General features: G+C 42.9%; 1 protein-coding gene across 1 annotated transcript in view; it reads right to left on the bottom strand.

The window, feature by feature from the left end:
• The window catches only part of MYO1F (myosin IF), a 302,201-nt gene that overhangs the window by 119,847 nt on the left and 158,788 nt on the right, over positions 1-23,566 (bottom strand). The window contains exons 10-12 of the mRNA XM_077273492.1: positions 10,815-11,011; positions 10,611-10,691; positions 7,825-7,911 (exon numbers count right to left, since the gene is read on the bottom strand). Of these exons, the coding sequence (XP_077129607.1) occupies positions 7,825-7,911; positions 10,611-10,691; positions 10,815-11,011 (365 nt within the window). The remainder of the gene's footprint in view (positions 1-7,824; positions 7,912-10,610; positions 10,692-10,814; positions 11,012-23,566) is intronic.

The following is a 23,566-nucleotide window of genomic DNA, read 5'->3' on the forward strand; positions in this document are numbered from 1 at the left end:
ATACACACCTGCACTTTGTATCTCCCCCACCTCATTGTAGATTACATGCTTTCACGAGCAGGGTCGCCTTATTTTGCTTTAATTATTGTATTGTTAAAGTTGTTACTTATAACTTGCGTTTGAAACTGTTAAACTGCAAAGCGCTGCGGAATATGTTGGCGCTATATAAACAAAGATTATTTTATTATTATTACTTAATATGTAAATTTAAAGGAGAAAGGAAGATACATTAAAGAAAAAGTATAGTTTAAAAATTAATTTAATTTTTAAACAATACTTTTTCTGCAATGTATCCTCCTTTCACCTTAAAATTTACATATTAAGGGATGTGTTCATATATCTAATTATGGAGATTTTTTGCATCTAATTTTGTTTCATGGATTGTGCTTTAAGGTTAATATACTAGTTAGGTAAAGTACAAATTCACATCACGAGCGTATCAATGGGAAAGCTTATATTTTAAGGTGACTGATAAGCTTATATTTTGAGGTGATGGGTAAGCTTATATTTTGAGGTGATGGGTAAGCTTATAATTTTGAGGTGATGGGTAAGCTTATATTTTGAGGTGATGGGTAAGCTTATATTTTGAGGTTATAGGTAAGCTTATAATTTTGAGGTGATGGGTAAGCTTATAATTTTGAGGTGATGGGTAAGCTTATATTTTGAGGTGATGGGTAAGCTTATATTTTTAGGTGATAGGTAAGCTTATAATTTGAGGTCATGGGTAAGCTTATAATTTTGAGGTGATGGGTAAGCTTATATTTTGAGGTGATGGGTAAGCTTATAATTTTGAGGTGATGGGTAAGCTTATATTTTGAGGTGATGGGTAAGCTTATAATTTTGAGGTGATGGGTAAGCTTATATTTTGAGGTGATGGGTAAGCTTATATTTTGAGGTTATAGGTAAGCTTATAATTTTGAGGTGATGGGTAAGCTTATAATTTTGAGGTGATGGGTAAGCTTATATTTTGAGGTGATGGGTAAGCTTATATTTTTAGGTGATAGGTAAGCTTATAATTTGAGGTGATGGGTAAGCTTATAATTTGAGGTGATGGGTAAGCTTATATTTTTAGGTGATAGGTAAGCTTATAATTTGAGGTCATGGGTAAGCTTATAATTTTGAGGTGATGGGTAAGCTTATATTTTGAGGTGATGGGTAAGCTTATAATTTTGAGGTGATGGGTAAGCTTATATTTTGAGGTGATGGGTAAGCTTATAATTTTGAGGTGATGGGTAAGCTTATATTTTGAGGTGATGGGTAAGCTTATATTTTGAGGTTATAGGTAAGCTTATAATTTTGAGGTGATGGGTAAGCTTATAATTTTGAGGTGATGGGTAAGCTTATATTTTGAGGTGATGGGTAAGCTTATATTTTTAGGTGATAGGTAAGCTTATAATTTGAGGTGATGGGTAAGCTTATAATTTTGAGGTGATGGGTAAGCTTATATTTTGAGGTGATGGGTAAGCTTATAATTTTGAGGTGATGGGTAAGCTTATATTTTGAGGTGATGGGTAAGCTTATAATTTTGAGGTGATGGGTAAGCTTATATTTTGAGGTGATGGGTAAGCTTATATTTTTAGGTCATAGGTAAGCTTATAATTTTGAGGTGATGGGTAAGCTTATAATTCTGAGGTGATGGGTAAGCTTATATTTTGAGGTGAAGGGAAAGCTTATATTTGAGGTAATGGGTAAACTTATATGTTTAGGTAATGAAACTTTTCAGCACATTTTTTTTTACCTTAAAATGTAAATGATATTTTTTCTGAAAAAATGATTGCCAGCAATTTTTTTTTGTCTCACCTTTTGTATAAAATTAATCTGTTACTATCGCAATTTTAAAAGTAAAATCATTAATCTGATCTGTTGCTGTAGTTTTTTCTCCTACAGAAAAATTTTATTGTGTCCCTGAAATATCTATTCTGACATTACTAAGTTACCACAATGAGTATTTGATGCGTTTTTGATTATGCAGATTTTCTACACCTATTAGCCTGCTTGATTTTTTTCAATGCTTTTTTGAATGTGTTTCTTATATGTGTTTTTTCACATTTTTGACAAAGCATTTTTTTTTTCATTTTGTTATTTCATGCTTTAGATAAAGTTGCTTGATTTTGCTGGTATTTGACAAAACTTTATTGACAGTCATTTGCAGATCATATGCATTTTTACCTGCAGATTTTCTACATCTACTGTAATGTAATTCAATGGGGAAAATCAGCATATAAAACTCAGCATACTTGTACATAGACATGTTGCAGATTTGAATCACTCACTGCAGGTTAGTTTACTCCGTGTTAACCCCCCCCCATACACACATTTTACTGGAACAGTAAGAGCCTGTGTTTTTGATGCAGTGAAAATGCAGCAGGTGTTTTTTGTTAATTATTCTAATTTACTGAGATAATGACTTTTGGGTTTTCATTGGCTGTAAGCCATAATCATCAACATTAACTGAAATAAACACTAGAAATAGATCACTCTGTTTGTAATGACTCTATCTAATATATGAGTTTCACTTTTTGTATTGAAAAACTGAAATAAATTAACTTTTTGATGATATTCTAATTTAGTGAGAAGCACTTGTATGTGCATCCAAACCCTCAGCCATCAACACAAAACTGGCCAAACATATCTCTGGCAGGTATCACGGCCACAAAGGCAAATGGAACCTGTGAGTTCTAAATATCAACAACTACCACTACACCCTCCTTGGAAACACAAACTTATCACACAGCTACCTCTGGATTTTGATAAATATATGTGGAAACATCTGTCGAAAATCCACCACTCCACCAACACATCCCACACTCTCAAATGCCCACACAGTCCTCCATCCCTGAAGGTGTAGCCCCGGAAAACACCACACAAGAGTCGTTGTTTAGTCAGGATGAATTTGTAAATTTGTAATAAAAAATAGTTATTTCTACATCTGTTTGAATATGTTTGGCGTGTACCAATGTCGTTAAGACAAACTGATCCTCATATGTTTTGTGAACAATAAAGCACATATGTTAGTTTGATTGTTGCCTACTATTATATAACCTCTTAACCCCCGGAGGTATTTTCGGATTTGCGTTTTTGTTTTTTGCTCCCCTTCTTCTCAGAGCCATAACTTTTTTATTTTTTCTGTCAATATGGCCGTGTCAGGGCTTGTGTTTGGCAGGACGAGTTGTACTTTTGAACGACACAATTGGTTTTACCATGTCTTGTTCTAGAAAACGGGAAAAAAATTCCAAGTGCGTTGAAATTGCAAAGAAAGTGCAATCCGACAGTTGTTTTTTGTTTGGCTTTTTTACTAGGTTCACTAAATGCTAAAACTGTCCTGTCATTATGATTCTCCAGGTCATTATGAGTTCATAAACACCTAACATGTCTAGGGTGTTTTTTATCTAAGTGGTGAAAATAAATTCCAAACTTTGTTAAAAAATAAAATTGCACCAATTTCCGATACAGCATTTCCATTTTTCATGATCTTGGGTTTGGTGAGGGCTTATTTTTTGCGCGCCGAGCTGACGTTTTTAATTATACCATTTTGGTGCAGATCTCCCGTTACTGCATTTTAATGCAATGTTGCGGCGACCCAAAAAATGTAATTCTAGCGTTTTGACTTATTTTCTCAATACGCCATTTAACGATCAGGTTCATCTTTTTTTTATCAATAGATCGCCCAATTCTGAATGCAGCGATAACAAATGTGTATGTTTGATTTTTTTTTAATAGTTTTATTTTGAAGGGGCGAAAGGGGGGTGATTTGAATTTTTATATATTTTTTATACTTTTAAAAACTTTTTTTTACTTTAGGCATGCTTCAATAGTCTCCATGGGAGACTAGAAGCTGCCACAACCCGATTGGCCCTGCTACATAGAGGCAATGATCAGATTGCCTCTATGTAGTAGAATTACTCACTTGCTATGAGCGCTGATCACTGGGTGGCGCTCACAGCAATCTGGCAGGGACAACCATAGAGGTCTCCAGGAGGCCTCTGGTTGTCATGCCAATGAGCCGGTGACCCACGATCACGTGACGGGGTCACCGGTGGGCGGGTTCCGGCCCGATGGCCAGAAACTTGACTTAAATGCCACTGTCAGCATTTAACAGCAGCATTTAATGGGTTAATAGCCACGGGTGGATCACGATTCCACCCACAGCTATTCGGGGCACAAGTCAGCTGTTCAAAACAGTTGTCATGTACCGGGAAAGATGTGGGCTCAGCACCAGAGCCCACATCAAAGGGAGGGGGTCCACACATCGGCGTAATATTGTCGGAAAGGTGTTAAAAATGATTTCGGCCAAAAAAATATGCTATCCCTGGTGTGTTAGTTTGCCCACCATTACCAAATATGTTAAGGCTAGCTTGAATCATTTGATCAAATGTACAATATAAAATACACAATAGAAAGTAATTTGGTTTAAAAAGGGAACACATGAGTTTGCAGAAACAAAAAAGGGCTCTCACAACAAAAACACACAACTAAAGGGGAGACATACACTCACCGGCCACTTTATTAGGTACACCTGTCCAACTTCTTGTTAACACTTAATTTCTAATCAGCCAATCACATGGCGGCAACTCAGTGCATTTAGGCATGTAGACATGGTCAAGACAATCTCCTGCAGTTCAAACCGAGCATCAGTATGGGGAAGAAAGGTGATTTGAGTGCCTTTGAACGTGGCATGGTTGTTGGTGCCAGAAGGGCTGGTCTGAGTATTTCAGAAACTGCTGATCTACTGGGATTTTCACGCACAACCATCTCTAGGGTTTACAGAGAATGGTCCGAAAAAGAAAAAAAATCCAGTGAGCGGCAGTTCTGTGGGCGGAAATGCCTTGTTGATGCCAGAGGTCAGAGGAGAATGGGCAGACTGGTTCGAGCTGATAGAAAGGCAACAGTGACTCAAATCGCCACCCGTTACAACCAAGGTAGGCCTAAGAGCATCTCTGAACGCACAGTGCGTCGAACTTTGAGGCAGATGGGCTACAGCAGCAGAAGACCACACCGGGTACCACTCCTTTCAGCTAAGAACAGGAAACTGAGGCTACAATTTGTACAAGCTCATCGAAATTGGACAGTAGAAGATTGGAAAAACGTTGCTTGGTCTGATGAGTCTCGATTTCTGCTGCGACATTCGGATGGTAGGGTCAGAATTTGGCGTAAACAACATGAAAGCATGGATCCATCCTGCCTTGTATGGAGCATCTTTGGGATGTGCAGCCGACAAATCTGCGGCAACTGTGTGATGCCATCATGTCAATATGGACCAAAATCTCTGAGGAATGCTTCCAGCACCTTGTTGAATCTATGCCACGAAGAATTGAGGCAGTTCTGAAGGCAAAAGGGGGTCCAACCCGTTACTAGCATGGTGTACCTAATAAAGTGGCCGGTGAGTGTATGTTACTCAAACATAAATTTGAGAGAGAAATCATGCTTTATTAACAACATAAAAATTACACAGATTACGTTTATGGGGTGAACAAATTGGGATTATGTTTTTGATTGTTTTTTAGCCGAACATCAAAGTGACATAACAAAAGTCAATAGAAACAAAACAATGCCTCATTGGAAATAGACATTTTTAGCCAAACAAAAGACCACTAGCACAGAAGCCAAAGGCTATATGGCCAAGATCACTGTATTTATTATGGTTTTACATGCTAATTAATAAATTAAAACACATTTTCCACATCTAACTCTTTAATTACATGTCAAACCCTTAAATTCCAGCCTAAAAATTTTTTCACCGGTATGTATCCACATGGACGATACACACGTAGGTTACAAACGGACACAGGGATGGCACACAGATGATATACGGCGTACACACACGGACACGAATATCTCCGATACTGGTTCTTCCGGTATCAGAAAAAACAGAAGTGTTAAATCAGCCTTAAAGGGGTTTTCCCCATGAACAAAGTTAATTTTAATCAACATTTTAGTTAATAGAGCTTTGAGCAATAATAATTTCCACTATTAGATGTGTTTAAATAAAATGTTCCTGTTCTGACATAATCTTATACATTTGCCCCTGCTGTGTACTGTGTAATGGCTGTGTATGAGCGTGCAGGAACATGGTCTGATCATACCACAGCTCCTGAGCAGGGAGACCATGTTCCTGCACGATCAGACACAGCCATTAGCAGGGGTACATTTATAAGATTATCTCAGCACAGGAACATTTTTTTAATACTTCCAATTGTGGAACTTACTATTATTCCAATATCTATTAATTAAAATGTATTTTGCTCTTGGGAAAACCCCTTTAAGGCCACATTCCGTATTTTGTCATTATTTTACCTCAGTATCTGTAAGCTAAAACCATGAGTGGGTGATAAATGCAGAAGTGGTGACCCGTTTCTATTATACTTTTCCTCTGACTGCTTCACTCCTGGTTTTGGCTGACAAATATTGAGGTAAAATACTGACCAAATACTGAACGTGTGAACGTGGCCAAAAATAAATAGCCTGATGAATAAAGACTTTAGGGTGTGTCTCCATTATTCCTCTCCAATGCCCTCAACACTCTAAGGGTATGTGTCCACGTTCAGGAAACGCTGTGTTTTTGACGCTGCGTTATTCCGCAGCGTCAAAAACGCAGCGTCCAGATGTTACAGCATAGTGGAGGGGATTTCATGAAAACCCGACTCCACTATGCGTTAAAAAACGCATGCGTTTTTGCCGCGAAAATGCATGCGCGGTGCGTTTTTTCAAAACGCAGCATGTTGCTACAATGAGCAAAACACGCAGGAACACCGCAGGTGACCTGCCAGTGACCTCAGGTGCAGTTTTGGTCAGGATTTTACTTGCATAAAATCCTGACCAAAGCCTGAAGCAAGCCTGAACGTGGACACATACCCTAAGGGTATGTTTCCACGGTCAGTAAACGCTGCTTGTTTGACGCTGCAGCGTCAAACAAGCAGCGTCCAGATGTTCCAGCATAGTGGAGGGGATTTTATGAAATCCCGTCTCCACTATGCGTGGAAACCCGCACGCGGCGGCCCTGCGACTCCGGACATGCTGCGCGTCTTTTCAGAACGCAGCATGTCCGTACACCTTGCGGGGACGCAGCGTCCCCACAAGACATATCACAGGGCCCTATGGCGAGGGGGGCGATGATCCCGGATGTGTACTGTACACATCCGGCACCATCGCGTCCCAGAAAGGGGGCGGGGCTTAGCGCCGAGCGGCTTCGCCGCTGCGGCGAACCCGCCGGCAAGCCGTACCATGGAGCCATACCCTAAGGGTATGTCTCCACGTTCAGGATTGCATCAGGATTTGGTCAGGATTTTCCATCAGTATTTGTAAGCCAAAACCAGGAGTGGAACAATCAGAGGAAAAGTATAATAGAAACATATGCACCACTTCTGCATTTATCACCCACTCCTGGTTTTGGCTTACAAATACTGATGGAAAATCCTGACCAAATCCTGATGCAATCCTGAACGTGGAGACATACCCTAAGGCCTTCTTCACACATCCAGTTTCCAGTACGTGTGTTGTCCATTCCTCTCACGGATACCGCACGTGCCCATCATATCCTATAAAACGTACAGTGCATCCATGTGCCGTCCGTGTTTAACATTGCAGAGTATAGGAGAAGCTTTTTTTATTTATTTCTTTATCTTCCCATGAAAAACACTGATGACTGATGATAATAATGGACACAGTGATGACACACTGATGGAAAACACTGATGATACCGGTACTGGTTTTTCACCCTTGTGTTTTATAAGCCTAAGGTACATAGATGTAGGCAAGCGATTTTTTGAGTGTGCTCTCTTCCTTACATTTTGTTATACTTTCACTTGCGATTTTTATGCCTTTTACCTGCTCGGCCTTTAATGTCAATTCAATGAAGATCTGCTGAAGTTTTTCATTCACAAAGTTTATACAGAACTGTTCAAAGCCATTTTTCTGAGTGAAGAAGAAAAAAAAATAGGTTGTTAACTCATTGGCTCCTTATAATGGCTCTGTATAACCTCTGAGCCATTCAGAGCTATAATGCACACCTGCAAACATCTATGGGCCTCTACTGTGACACAATTTGCCATTCATTTCTGACAGTGTTTTACTGCCAGATTCTGTGTGAACGATAAATAAGTGGAGCATTTTGTTATAAGAAAAAGCTAAGTAATAAGGCTCAACTTGCAGAGACATTTGATGGCACATGGAGTACTTAATGGGAATCTGTCAGCATGTTTTTGCTATGTAATCTGAGAGCGCAATAATGTAGGAGCAGAGATCCTGATTACAGTGATGTGTCACACTATGCTGATTTTGTTTTGCTGTTTCAATGCAATCAGCTTTTTATCAGCAGGAGATTATCGCTATAGGACTACTGGCCTCATGCATCCTAGTCCAACCGCACTAAAGAGCAGCTCTTTAACTATGGTGCTGCACCCAGTAAACTAAGTGACACATCAGATTCTCTTTAAGACTCAGTAGTACAAAGTTTATTTACTTTGTGCTCCTCCCTTGAGCCTCTTAGATACACTTTTTAAAAATATATTATATATATATATATATATATATATATATATATATATATATATATATATACACACACAGTCTTTTTCCGCCACACCTTTTTTTTTGTTTTGCACTTTTGTTTTTTCCTCTTCCAAGGGCATTACTTTTTTCATATTTCCTTCAGTAAGTTGCAATTTTGAATGATACCATTCACTTTGCCAAATAATATAATGAGAAACAGTACATTTACCTAATAATGTACTGAAAAATGTGGAAAACATCTATTTGTAGTGAAATGGGGGAAAATCCTGCAATTCCGCCATTCTTGCTCAGATTTAGTTTTTCCTTATTAGTAACTTAATTATTATTAAGTCACTCAAATTCTGACGATAAATAAATAGTTTTTTCTATTTTATTGATAATTTATTTGAGAGCTTTAACCTTTTACACCTTGGCCGATTTTCTTTTTTGCACGTTAGTTTTTTTCCCTCCCCTTCTCCCAAGAGCCATAACTTTTTATTTTTCTAGTGACATAGCCTTGTTTTTTTCAGAACCAGTTGCAGTTTTCAATGATTGCATTCACTTTGCCAAATACTGTACTGAGAAGCAGTGCATATACCAAAAAATGAACTGTAATAGTTCAAAAATTTGTAAAAAAAAAAAAAAAAAAAAATTGTTTACTGGAGCTCTTGTACTTCTTTCTGTGTGGCAGGTTAATGGTTTTATTGCTACCTATTTGAGGCACATACAACATTTTTATTCTTTACGAATGTGTGGCAATTGAAAATCCTCAATTCTGGCTTTTTGATGAATTTTTCTTATTGAAACATTTACCATACTGATTAATTAATTTTAGATTTTGATAGATTTGACTTTTATGGACATGGTAATACCAAATAAGTTAATTTTTGTATCTCTTTAGGGTATTGAACCTCTGATTGCTTGTTGTACTGTATATACTGAAGTACTACTGCATTCTCAACAGTACTATAAAGAAGATGACATTCTCCTATGCAGCTAAGCCACAGGCTCCAGTAGGCTCCTGGCTGCCATGTCAAATCATGGGCACCCCGGGACCACTTTGAAACAATGGGAGCCAGAATGCTTGCACACTGGCAATTACATCATCCAATTTACTGTCAGTGATTGTCAATGGCGTTTCAATAGCTAAGCATTAATTGGAACAAGATCCAATCGCTGCTGTTAAAGGCAGATGCTGGCTATATAATACTAGCTATTGAACCCATTCTACAACCGGGTGGCGAGCATTTATATTGGTATATGGACTCCATCCTGATATGTGCTACTTCCATCCTGCGCCCTAATCTTGTCATGTGCTACTCTCTTCCTGTGCCCTCATCCTGTCATGTGCTCCCATCCTGCACCCAAATCCTGTCATGTGGTGCTCCCATCCTGCGCCCCCATCTTGTCATGTGGTGCTCACATTCTGCGCTCCATGCTGTCATGTGCTGCTCCCATCCTGCGCCCCATCCTGTCATGTGCTGCTCCCATTCTGCACCCCCATCCTGTCATGTGCTGCTCCCATCCTGCACCCCCAAGCTGTCATGTGCTGCTCCCATCCTGCGCCCCCATTCTGTAATGTGCTGCACCCATCCTGCGCCCCAATCCTGTCATGTGGTGCTTCCATCCTGCGCCCCAATCCTGTCATGTGGTGCTTCCATCCTGCACCCCAATCCTGTAATGTGGTGCTTCCATCCTGCGCCCCAATCCTGTAATGTGCAGCTCCCATCCATATGCCCCATATGCTGCTCCATAAAGGTTTTTTTTTGTGGAGTAATGTTCCGGCTTGTTTTTTTCATTGCGACTTATGAGCTGTTGTTTTTAATAGTAGCATCAGTTAACAAGTCCAATCCATAATCTACAATTTTTACTAGTATGTTTATGTATCAGCAATTATATCAGTAAAGGATATCTTATACTACAGCATTTCAAAGACTATGATAAAAAAAACTAACTATTGCTACTCTATAGTTATTACATTCGGTATACATGAAAAATCATTTTATGAACAGTGATGTTTATGGTCATTATTGGGAACAAATTTATTTCCATTCTTATTGAAAGATCAATATAGCATGTACATTATTGTCCATTATGATATTATTGGCAACATAGCATTATACCTGAAATATCTCAAAACCATATATATCCAACACCCCAATGCTGTATTCTTCATGTGGTTTTTGCATGGCCTTGTTAATAGACTAAAAGAGAAGAAAAATCATTTCAAATAAACTGATTCCAAACTATCAATCGTACTATTTAGCTTTCTATGTATTTGCATATACTATCCATCTATACATGCAAACTATTTTCTTCATTCTCACCTCAACCAGGAAATCAAAGACCCTCGAATATAGAGCTTTGGCCAGAGCATCCCGCGTATAAGTGGCTTGTTCCACGTTTAAAGTGACAGTTATAGACTCAGACCGTCCTCCCCACTTGCTATCCATCTTGCGACTGGTTAGTTTACCATTAAGCCGGTCCTTATCTATACCCAGCAAATAGGCAGGAAAGGCCAAGACTAGAACACAGAGAGTATAATACATAAGGACAGTGACATGAAAATGGTTCTACACAGGTTACATATCCCCATATATTCTGTTCTGAGACATTGGTAGAAACATGACTACACAATTCAATTCACAAAGTCTATATCTATCTATCTAATAATGGCTTGAGAAAGGCAGAGAAAGCTGCCAAAACGTTGTCTATCTCTCTACCTAGGAATCAAAAAAACAGGATCAGCACACCATTGTTAGTGAAAAAAGAGCTGTTTTATTTAGCCCATGATGGCGACATTTCGGTCCAAGGAAAGTGAACCTTTTTCAAGCTTGAAAAAAGTTCACTTTCCTTGGACCGAAACGTTGCCATAATGGGCTAAATAAAACAGCTCTTTTTCACTAACAACGGTATGCTGCTCCTGGTTTTTTAATTCCTGCATTCAAGGTTTGGTATATACAGTACAGACCAAAAGTTTGGACACACCTTCTCATTTAAAGATTTTTCTGTATTTTCATGACTATGAAAATTGTAAATTCACACTGAAGGCATCAAAACTATGAATTAACACATGTGGAATTATATACTTAACAAAAAAGTGTGAAACAGCTGAAAATATGTCTTATATTCTAGGTTCTTCAAAGTAGCTACCTTTTGCTTTGATGACTGCTTTGCACACTATTGGCATTCTCTTGATGAGCTTCAAGAGGTAGTCACCGGAAATAGTCTTCCAACAAGCCTTAACTCTGCGGTCCAGCTCATCCCAAACCATCTCGATTGGGTTCAGGTCTGGTGACTGTGGAGGCCAGGTCATCTGGCGTAGCACCTCATCACTCTTCTTCTTGGTCAAATAGCCCTTACACAGCCTGGAGGTGTGTTTGGGGTCATTGTCCTGTTGAAAAATAAATGATGGTCCAACTAAACGCAAACTGGATGGAATAGCATGCTGCTGCAAGATGCTGTGGTAGCCATGCTGGTTCAGTATGCCTTCAATTTTGAATAAATCCCCAACAGTTTCAGCAGCAAAGCACCCCCACCATCACACCTCCTCCTCCATGCTTCATGGTGGAAACCAGGCATGTAGAGTCCATCCGTTCACCTTTTCTGCGTCGCACAAAAACACGGTGGTTGGAACCAAAGATCTCAAATTTGGACTCATCAGACCAAAGCACAGATTTCCACTGGTCTAATATCCATTCCTTGTGTTCTTTAGCCCAAACAAGTCTCTTCTGCTTGTTGCCTGTCCTTAGCAGTGGTTTCCTAGCAGCTATTTTACCATGAAGGCCTGCTGCAAAAAGTCTCCTCTTAACAGTTGTTGTAGAGATGTGTCTGCTGCTAGAACTCTGTGTGGCATTGACCTGGTCTCTAATCTTAGCTGCTGTTAACCTGCGATTTCTGAGGCTAGTGACTCGGATAAACTTATCCTCAGAAGCAGAGGTGACTCTTGGTCTTCCTTTCCTGGGGCGGTCCTCATGTGAGCCAGTTTCTTTGTAGCGCTTGATGGTTTTTGCAACTGCACTTGGGGACACTTTCAAAGTTTTTCCAATTTTTCGGACTGACTGACCTTCATTTCTTAAAGTAATGATGGTCACTCGTTTTTCGTTACTTAGCTGCTTTTTTTTTCTTGCCATAATACAAATTTTAACAGTCTATTCAGTAGAACTATCAGCTGTGTATCCACCAGACTTCTGCTCTACACAACTGATGGTCCCAACCCCATTTATAAGGCAAGAAATCCCACTTATTAAACCTGGGCACACCTGTGAAGTGAAAACCATTCCCGGAGACTACCTCTTGAAGCTCGTCAAGAGAATGCCAAGAGTGTGCAAAGCAGTCATCAAAGCAAAAGGTGGCAACTTTGAAGAACCTAGAATATAAGACATATTTTCAGTTGTTTCACAATTTTTTGTTAAGTATACAATTCCACATGTGGTAATTCATAGTTTTGATGCCTTCAGTGTGAATTTACAATTTTCATAGCCATGAAAATACAGAAAAATCTTTAAAGGGGTTGTCCACTACTTTCAATTAACCCCCCAATGTATCCCCCCGGGGCCCCTGATGAATTGTGCAAATACCTTTTGTTGCCGTTTTTGCCTGTGAGCAGCGCTGTAGCGGCGGCTGAGTCCGGGTCACGTGACCCCCAGGCTGCAGCCGCCGCTTATTTCCGCCGACGTCACGTCAATTTCCAGGCTCTGGAAATTGACGTGACGTCAGCAGCAGGTGTGTCCCAGCTGCACAGTCAGAGCAGTCACTCATCAAGAGTGACTGGGCTGTGGGAGGGGCTGGTGGCTGCCTGCGGGGCTGTGCTGGGGGCGGGCGGGACTGTGCAGGGATGATGAAGGTGCGGGCGCTGAGGTCTGTATGTACGTGCCGGCGCCGGTGCTCTGCGTGCCAGCGCCGGTATGTAGGTACGGCGCCTGGGCTCTGCGCCGGCATGTGGGGGTGGGGGCCGGCGCCGGTGCCCTGCGTGCCAGCGCCGGTATGTAGGAACGGCGCCGGGGCTCTGCGCTGGCATGTGGGGGTGGGGGCCGGCGCCGGGGCTCTGCTGCCGGTATGTGCTGGGTCTGCTGCGGGGGGTGGGGTGGTCTTTCGTGTGTGTGTGTGTGTGTCTCTGTGTGCAGGCATTGTCCGATGGGACTACAAGTCCCATCGTGCTCTGCCTGCTACAGTGACAGTCAGTGACACATTAGCCAATGATGGGACAGTAGTAGTCCCATCATCCGGCTAATGTGTTGAATGTAAAAAAAAAAAAAACAAAAAAAAAAACACACATATACAGTACATACACACATACAGAACATGCGCCATGCGACGACATGATGCATGCGACGGCATGCGCCATGCGACAGCATGCGCCATGCGATGACATGCGCCATGCGACGACATGCGATGACATGCGCCACGCGACGACATGCGCCATGCGACGGCATGCGCCATGCGACGACATACGGCATGCGCCATGCGACAACATGCAACGACATGCGCCACGCGACGACATGCGACGGCATGCGCCATGCGACAACATGCGACAACATGCGCCATGCGACTGCATGCGCCATGCGACGACATGCGCCATGTGACGACATGCGCCATGCGACGACATGCGCCATGCGACGACATGCGCCATGCGACGACATGCGAGGACATGCGCCATGCGACGACATGCGCCATGCGACGGCATGCGACGACATGCGCCATGCGACGACATGCAACGGCATGCGCCATGCGACGACATGTGGGGGTGGGGGCCGGCGCTGGTGCCCTGCGTGCCAGCGCCGGTATGTAGGTACGGCGCCGGGGCTCTGCGCTGGCATGTGGGGGTGGGGGCCGGCGCCGGGGCTCTGCTGCCGGTATGTGCTGGGTCTGCTGCGGGGGGTGGGGTGGTCTTTGGTGTGTGTGTGTGTGTGTGTGTGTCTCTGTGTGCAGGCATTGTCCGATGGGACTACAAGTCCCATCGTGCTCTGCCTGCTACAGTGACAGTCAGTGACACATTAGCCAATGATGGGACAGTAGTAGTCCCATCATCCGGCTAATGTGTTGAATGTAAAAAAAAAAACAAAACAAAAAAAAAACACACATATACAGTACATACACACATACAGAACATGCGCCATGCGACGACATGATGCATGCGATGGCATGCGCCATGCGACAGCATGCGCCATGCGATGACATGCGCCATGCGACGACATGCGATGACATGCGCCACGCGACGACATGCGCCATGCGACGGCATGCGCCATGCGACGACATACGGCATGCGCCATGCGACAACATGCAACGACATGCGCCACGCGACGACATGCGACGGCATGCGCCATGCGACAACATGCGACAACATGCGCCATGCGACTGCATGCGCCATGCGACGGCATGCGACGACATGCGCCATGTGACGACATGCGCCATGCGACGACATGCGACGACATGCGCCATGCGACGACATGCGCCATGCGACGACATGCGAGGACATGCGCCATGCGACGACATGCGCCATGCGACGGCATGCGACGACATGCGCCATGCGACAACATGCGACGGCATGCGCCATGCGACGACATGCGCCATGCGACGGCATGCGCCATACGACGGCATGCGACGACATGCGCCATGCGACGACATGCGCATACAGTACATACATACATACAGACATACAGTACATATAACATAGATTACATACTCACCATCACTTGTCACTTTGATCCCCGAAGCCAGTGTCATAAAAAATATTAAAATAATAAACAACCAATATACTCCCTGATCCGCAGAAATCCAATTAAAATGAGTGTCCCACGACGATCTCCCGTGGAGAACAGGAGCCTCTGCTGATGCAACCACTCTCCAGGGGCTCCAGGAAGACAATGAGGGGAGGAAGGTATCCTTCCACAATGTATTCCCCACAATGTATTCCTACGCCCCTGTGAGAAAATAGTCCCTAGTCTCACTTTATGGCATGCTGTATGAGAAAGTTCCCACGCAGCTTTTTGCCATAAAGTGAGACCAGTGAACTATAGTAACCTCAGTGATGCACTGCAGGAGCCATTGTCTCCTGTCAGTGTGTCACATAGGGTCCTATAGAGCAGTGACATCACCCGATGTCTCTGTTCTATAGGGGAGGTCGTTGTGGGACACTCGTTATTATTTGGACTACGGCGGACAGGTAGTATACGGTTTATTATTTTACGTTTTTTGCAGGGGCTGAAGTATGGTAAGTATGGTGAAATGAAGAATATTAAAATACTTTTTCCTAATGTGTGTGTGTTTTATTAACCCTTTATTAATATTGGATTAATAATGGATAGGCGTCTTATTGACGCCTCTCCGTTATTAACCCGGCTTAATGTCACCTTACAATAGCAAGGTGACATTAACCCCTTATTACCCCATATCCCACCGCTACACGGGAGTGGGAAGAGAGGGGCTTAGGCTGGTTTCACACTTGCGTTTTTATCTGCATGCGTTTTTTTAAAAACCGCATGTGTGAAAAAACGCATGTAAACGTGGTAAAACGCTGCGTTTTTTAGACGCATGCGTTTTTGCATGTAGAAAAAAAGCGGCGTTTTGCCGCGTTTACATGCGTTTTTTCATGCGTTTGCGTTTTTAAAACGCATGCTGAGAAGTGTGTGACAGCTGCCAATCATCAAAATCCACAAGAAAACCCACTATAAATAGAAATAGCTAGGGGTAGGGTTAGGGCCTAACCCTAACCCTAAACGTGACAGAAATACGTGGCACTGAAATACGTGGCACTGAAATACGTGGCACTTACATACGTGGCACTTACATACGTGGCACTTAAATCCGTGGCACTTAAATCCGTGGCACTGAAATACATGGCACGTGGCACTTACATAGGTGGCACTTAAATCCGTGGCACTGAAATTACGTGTCACGTGGCACTTAAATACGTGGCACTTACATACATGGCACTTACATACATGGCACTTACATACGTGGCACTTACATATGTGGCACTTACATACGCGGCACTTAAATACGTGGCACGTGGCACTTACATACGTGGCACTTATATATGTGGCACGTGGCACTTACATACGTGGCACTTATATACGTGGCACTTACATACATGACACTTACATACGTGGCACTTACATACGTGGCACTTATATACGTGGCACGTGGCACTTACATACGTGGCACTTACATACATGGCACTTACATACGTGGCACTTACATATGTGGCACTTACATACGTGGCACTTAAATACGTGGCACATGGCACTTACATACGTGGCACTTATATACGTGGCACTTACATACGTGACACTTACATACGTGGCACTTACATACGTGGCACGTGGCACTTGCATACGTGGCACTTACATACGTGGCACTTATATACGTGGCACTGAAATATCGTGGCACTATGTCATAAAATGTTCATTACACGGTTAGGGGTGAGGTTAGGGGTAGGGTTAGGGTTTGGATCCCTTTATCACCCTGATGGTGGTGGGTGGTTTTTCAGTGTTTTTTCTGTTTTTTTTCTATAAAAACGCATGCGTTTTTAACGCAAACAAACGCGCGCATTCAAAAACGCATGCGTTGCCGAAAACGCGTCAAAACGCATGCGAAAAAACGCATGCGTTTTTAATGTTAAGTATAGGAAAAAAAGCATGCGTTTTTTAGCGCTAAAACGCAGCGTCCAAAAACGCAAGTGTGAAACCAGCCTCAGTGCCGGAATTGGCGCATCTAAGGCTACGTTCACATTTGCGTTGTGCGCCGCAGCGTCGGAGACGCAACGCACAACGCAAACAAAAACACAACAAAACGCATGCTAAAACGACGCATGCGTCCTTTTTGGCCGAAAGTTGGACGCAAAAAAAATGCAACTTGCTGCGTCCTCTGCGCCCAACGCTTGCGACCGAAAAAACCCATGCGTCGCAAAACGCAGCACAATGCATGTCCATGCGCCCCCATGTTAAATATAGGGGCGCATGACGCATGCGGCGACGCTGCGGCGCCGAACGCTAATGTGAACGTAGACTTACAGATGCGCCATTTCTGGGGTGGCTGCGGACTGGTATTTGTAGCCGGGGGGGGGGGGGACCAATATCCATGGCCCCTCTCTAGGCTATTAATATCAGCCCGCAGCTGTCTGCGTAGCCTTTCTGGCTATAAAATATAGGGGGACCCCACGTCATTTTTTTTGGGGGGGTCCCTCTATTTTAATAGCCAGTAAAGGCTACGCAGACAGCTGCGGGCTGATATTCATAGCAGGCTACAAATATTGGCCTCGGCCGTCGGCTTTCCCCCTGTGGCGCAGAAAATTGCGCGGGAGCCCACGCCGTTTTTTTCAGTTTTTTATTAAATTAAAAGCTCATTAAGCCCTGTTTCACACTTGCGTCGGCACGGGTCCATCGCTATGCGTTGGGCCGACGTACCGACGCACGTTGTGAAATTTGTGCACGTCGTGGGCAGCGGATGCAGTTTTTCAACGCATCCGCTGCCCATTCTGAAGTCCGGGGAGGAGGGGGCGGAGTTTTGGCCGCGCATGCGCGGTAGAAAATGGCAGACGTGACGGATGTGCCAACGGTCCGCCAAAACACGACGCATCCGTTGCACGATGGACGCGACGTGTGGCCATCCGTCGCGATCCTTCACTAATACACGTCTATGGGTAAAAAATGCATCCTGCGAGCACATTTGCAGGATCCGTTTTTTTCCCAAAAAGACGGATTGCGAAAAACGCAAGTGTGAAAGTAGCCTTAGAAACATCGGCCTTTCTATTATATATCTATGGATATATCTATCTATAGATATATTTATCTATAGATATATCTATAGATACATAGATGTATCTATCCATATATTTGGCTGCTTTCACACATCAGGTTTTTGCCGTGAGGCACAATCCGGCGAGTTTTGAAAAAAACGGATCCATTTTTTTCCGACGGATCCGTCTTTTTCTCATAGAGTTTCATCCGTTTTTTGCCGGATCCGTTAAAAAAGCTGTTTCCGCCGGATGGAAAACACATACAGAGGAACGTTTTTTCTGTCCGGCGAAAAAACGCACAGCGACGGATCCGGCAAAAAAAAGTATGAAACTGAGCTGTGAAATGATGAATCCGGCCTTGGAATCCGTTTTTTCATGCATGTTTCCATTCAAATCATGCACATTTTCCGTTTATTTACTTATTTCCAAAAACGGCATTAAAACCGCGCATAAACCGCACCAAAAAAAGCATAAAAACTGCACCAAAAACTGCACCAAAACTGCACCAAAAACTGCATCAAAACCTGGTGCAGTTTCGCAGTTTTGGTGCGGTTTTGATACAGTTTTTGGTGCGGTTTTGATGCAGTTCTTGGTGCGGTTTTGGTGCAGCTTTTTCCGCAGCATGTGCACAAGTCTGCGGCTCCCATAGACTTACATTGGTTGTGCACTACACTGCGGATTTGATGCAATTCAGTGCAGCAAAAAACGCTGCGGATCTGCAATCAGATCCGCAACGTGTGCACACAGCCTTAGCATTTAGGGAACCTAGCCAAAAAGCCAAGCAAAAAACAAGCGTGGGATTGCACTTTTTTTGCCATTTCATTGCACTTTGAATTTTTTTCACATTTTCTGCTACACGACAAGGTAAAACCAATGATGGCGTTCAAAAGTAGAACTTGTTCTGCAAAAGATAAGCCCTCACATGGCCATACTGACGGAAAAATTATGGCTCTGGAAAGAAGGGGAGCGATAAACGAAAACAAAAAAGCTCCAGGGGGTGAAGGGGTTTAGAAACATGGATATGGACATACCTATGGAAATAGACATCTATCTATCTATCTATCTATCTATCTATCTATCTATCTATCTATCTATCTATCTATCTATCTTTCCCTCTATCTATCTGTAATGGAGTGTGGGTTGGACAAATGTAAAAGAGGAGGTCGGACAGAAATGACATCACAAATCTTTCTGAAGCTAGAGGAGGGAGAGGAGGGAGGGGTTGGGGTGTGTTTTGGAGTGGGTGTGCTAGGTTCAGGCTTAGTAGCAGTGCAATGCATCATGGAACTTGTAGTATTAGAGCACAATGACTCAGGAGAAAGGAAGTTGTCGATTAACCCCATGAGAGCTGAATCCAGCACTAAAATGTGCTGCTACAGCATGATAAAAGGTAATATTGCTAAAATAAACACAGTAGATGTTTTCAGTGGCCCATAATAGCAAGATTTATGAAAAAAAAAAAAAAAGGTTATAGTAGTGGACAACTTCTTTAAATGAGAAGGTGTGTCCAAACTTTTGGTCTGTATTGTACCTGTGGGAGCTTTTTCGCACCCAGACTCTTTATTTTTTCTTTTGCTGCTCTGTTCTACTATTTTTGTATACATCTATCGGAATCAAGCATGAAAAATGTAAAAAGAAGAAATAAAGACAGTAGAAGTTACATTGTTATAAAGTGGCATCCTGTGAGTACGCTACTCGGAACAGAAATAAAAAGTAATAATCATGATCCAGGAGGAACAGGTCCAAGTGGAAGAGGAGGTGGACTTGGCTGTGCAGATTGAAAAGGCAAGGGTGGAGTAATCCAAGACTTTTAAAATTTTTTTGGTGGGTTTTTTTTTTTTATGGAAGGGACTTAAAAAAACCCTAGAATTAACCAAGGTAAAATTAGCACTCTAGAACCAGGAGGCATAAGTACAAGTGGAGGAAAAAGTGAAAGTGGCGATATAGGTGAAAGAGGCAAAGGAGAAGTAATCTAACACTTTTTCCTTTTTTTTCCTTTTTTAAGTTTTTTTTATGGAACTGACTTAAAACAACCTAAAATTAGTAAAACTGAAAGTAGCAATCTAGAACCTCAAGGCATAGGTCCAAGTGAAGGAAGAGGTGGATGTGGCGGTATAGGTGGAAGAAGCAAGGGAGGAGTAATCCAACACTTTTTTTAAACTTTTTTTTTTTTTCCTTTCTTTCACTTTTTTTTTTATTTTTTTTTATGGAACTGACTTAAAACAACCTAGAATTAACAAAACTAAAACTAGCAATCTACAAATAGGAGGCGTAGGTCGAAGTGGAAAAAGAGGTGGATGTATAGGTGGAAGAGGCAAGGGAGGAGTAATAGAAAATGTTTTGTGTTATGTATTTTTTTATGAACTGACTTGAAAAAACATAGAATGAACCCAAAATAAACTAACAAGCTACAACCAGGGGGCTGAAGTCCAGCTGGAGTAGGAGGTGAATGTGGCGGTGTAGGTGGAAGAGGAAATGAGAGCCAACATAGTTTTTTGTTATTTTATTTGGAGAGGAGGCAAATATGAATGGCAAGTAGACTTGAATACTGGCTGGATGCAGCAGGTATAATTGTCTAGTCATAAGAAGGTATGGACAAGTCCCGTGGGTTCCACGCCTGGTTCATTTTAAGGAATGTTAGCTTCCACATGTTGGATGTGGACTGGTGGATGCGGTGTGATCACAATCCGTGCTGTACTAAACACATGTACCGGCAGTACACTTGCTGCAGGCAGACCAGCACCTCCAAGGCATAAAGAGCAAGCTCAGGCCATGTCTCCAATCTGGAGACCCAGATAAATTGGGCAGACCAATCAGTTAGTACGTGGAGTCGTGTTGACAGTTTCTCTACCACCATGTTGTTGTAATGCTGCCTCCTGCTAATATGGACCATAATATTACAAATCCCAAAGTCATATTAATAGTCTGGGAAGAAACACATGTGTGTTATATGTAACCAGACACATCAAGTCCGCTCCATAGAATGTAGATAAAAATAGGAGAACCCGGAGCATAATATAAACAACTTCTTTATTGATACAAAAGTTTAAAAGCCATATATCAGTAATACTTTAGGTGCATATTTTCCAATAAATAACATAGATGAGGGGGAAACCCACCCCTCTAAAATCCCCATACTGAGCAGTAATCATGTAGAAAGGATAGAGCAAAAGACCCTTCCATATGATATATCCTGGTAATACGGCAAGCTGGTCAGTAGTAAAATGACAGTCCTAACAGCCAAAGCAAAAATATCACGGGTCAGCTTACCAGCACAGGGGGGAAGCAGAGGACATCTCCCGGAGCGATCGCACAGAGCACACAGATGCCCGCCCACATGAGGGAGCCACCCACCAGCCGGGCGATGCGCACGGCCACCAGAGGAGGGACCCCCCTCCTCTGCTTCCCCCCTGTGCTGGTAAGCTGACCCGTGATATTTTTGCTTTGGCTGTTAGGACTGTCATTTTACTACTGACCAGCTTGCCGTATTACCAGGATATATCATATGGAAGGGTCTTTTGCTCTATCCTTTCTACATGATTACTGCTCAGTATGGGGATTTTAGAGGGGTGGGTTTCCCCCTCATCTATGTTACTTATTGGAAAATATGCACCTAAAGTATTACTGATATATGGCTTTTAAACTTTTGTATCAATAAAGAAGTTGTTTATATTATGCTCCGGGTTCTCCTATTTTTATCTAATATGGACCATATCAGATTGTGGTGCTGAATGTTGTGATGTGCTCAAAGTTTTGGCACATTTCGGCCTTGCTAACTGTGCCTTCCGAGGTGGTGGCAATGCTGCAGCGGTGCTGCTGACTTTCTCCTCTGCCTCTGCCTTGTTGTTCCACTGAGCCCCCGCCATCAGGTGGAAAAGCTATCAGTAGTTTCTCTACCATCGTATGCTTGTATTCGTGCATTCTCCGATCCTATCATCTGAGTACTCTGTATCCCCCCATGAGCTGCTCTAAGTGCCACCCTGCTGTGAACACAGTTGTTCCCCCACCTCCTTATCATCATAATCATCCTCCCAAACTGTCCTCTGGCTGTACAGTTGGGTACCTGGCCGATGTTGGGACAGTAACCCACCCACTGAGCCTAGTTTGGACGACAGGCCTAATAATGGCTCCTATGCCTCCTGTGCCACTACCTCAACCATCATGGCCTGAATTGTTTTTTCCAGCAGGAATAAAAGTGGTATAGTAACACTGATCATGGCAACATCAGCGGCCATATTAGTAACACACGGTACACAGGTCCCTCATGGTGGCCCACTCATTGGTGGTGAAATGTTGTTGTTCTGCAGAGCTACTCACCAGTGCATGCTACACTTGAAACTCCACTATTGCCTGCGGCTGCTCGGACAGTCTCTCCAGTATATGAAAGGTGGATTTCCACTTTGTTGGTATGCGCATATCAGCTGGTGAGCAGGAAGGCAGAAGTGACACTGCAGTGCAGACAGGCAAGCAGCAGGGTGAGAACGTCAAAAACGAGCACACACTGTTCACACTTTCAGGAGCAGCAGCTTTGATATATGTGGGTAGAGTTTCAGGAAGCTCTATACCACTAAGTTCAGTAAATGCACCAGGCAAGGGATGTGCATCAAACCAGAGATGCTACGAGATTCGCACATTATCGTACACCACAAAGCCAGGCTTGAGGTTCACAATCACCAGCCACTCATTTTTCTGCTGTTTGATACCTGTTCACAGCTTCTGCGCGGTGTAGGCTTTGTGGTGCAGGTCTTTCTGTGAGGCAGTGAAAGAAGTGGAGTAGGAGGAGGAGGAGGCAACCCAGACAGAGAAATGTCCAGCAATCCTCAGTGGTGGTAGTGTTACGAGCACGCCACTAGATTCAGATAGGGGTGGGACATTAATTCTTTGGAACTCTGGGGGAACCGTTACTCAGGGCGACCATGTACTGCAGAGTCCTCATGAATATGAACAGCGTAGTTTACTGTCACAACACATTCAGTACAATTCAAGTCACTTAAGCATAGGCTTTATAAACAGTACAGCTGCTTCTTAGAGGCACATTGACTAACAGTCTTTTTTGATAGCACAGATCTACTATTTACAAAGGCACAGTAGTAAACAGCATTCCTTCTAGCACAGTGAGATGGAGGAAGGTTGGCTGAGAGAGCTGATCCCTGTGACACAGTCCTTCCAGTCCTCATCTTCCTGCTCATGATAGACTTTTTCAACTAGCAGTATAGGGGATAGCCCAGCTCCACTTGGTAATGGAATCCTGTGTCCCTATGGTTCACTTGCCTAAACTTTTGTGAGAGAGAGATCACAACCACTCATCCCTTTGGCTGCTGCCAGAACAGTAAACAAGTT

The sequence above is a fragment of the Ranitomeya variabilis genome, chromosome 1 (genome assembly GCF_051348905.1).
Source record: "Ranitomeya variabilis isolate aRanVar5 chromosome 1, aRanVar5.hap1, whole genome shotgun sequence".
Classification (NCBI taxonomy): Eukaryota; Metazoa; Chordata; class Amphibia; order Anura; family Dendrobatidae; genus Ranitomeya; species Ranitomeya variabilis.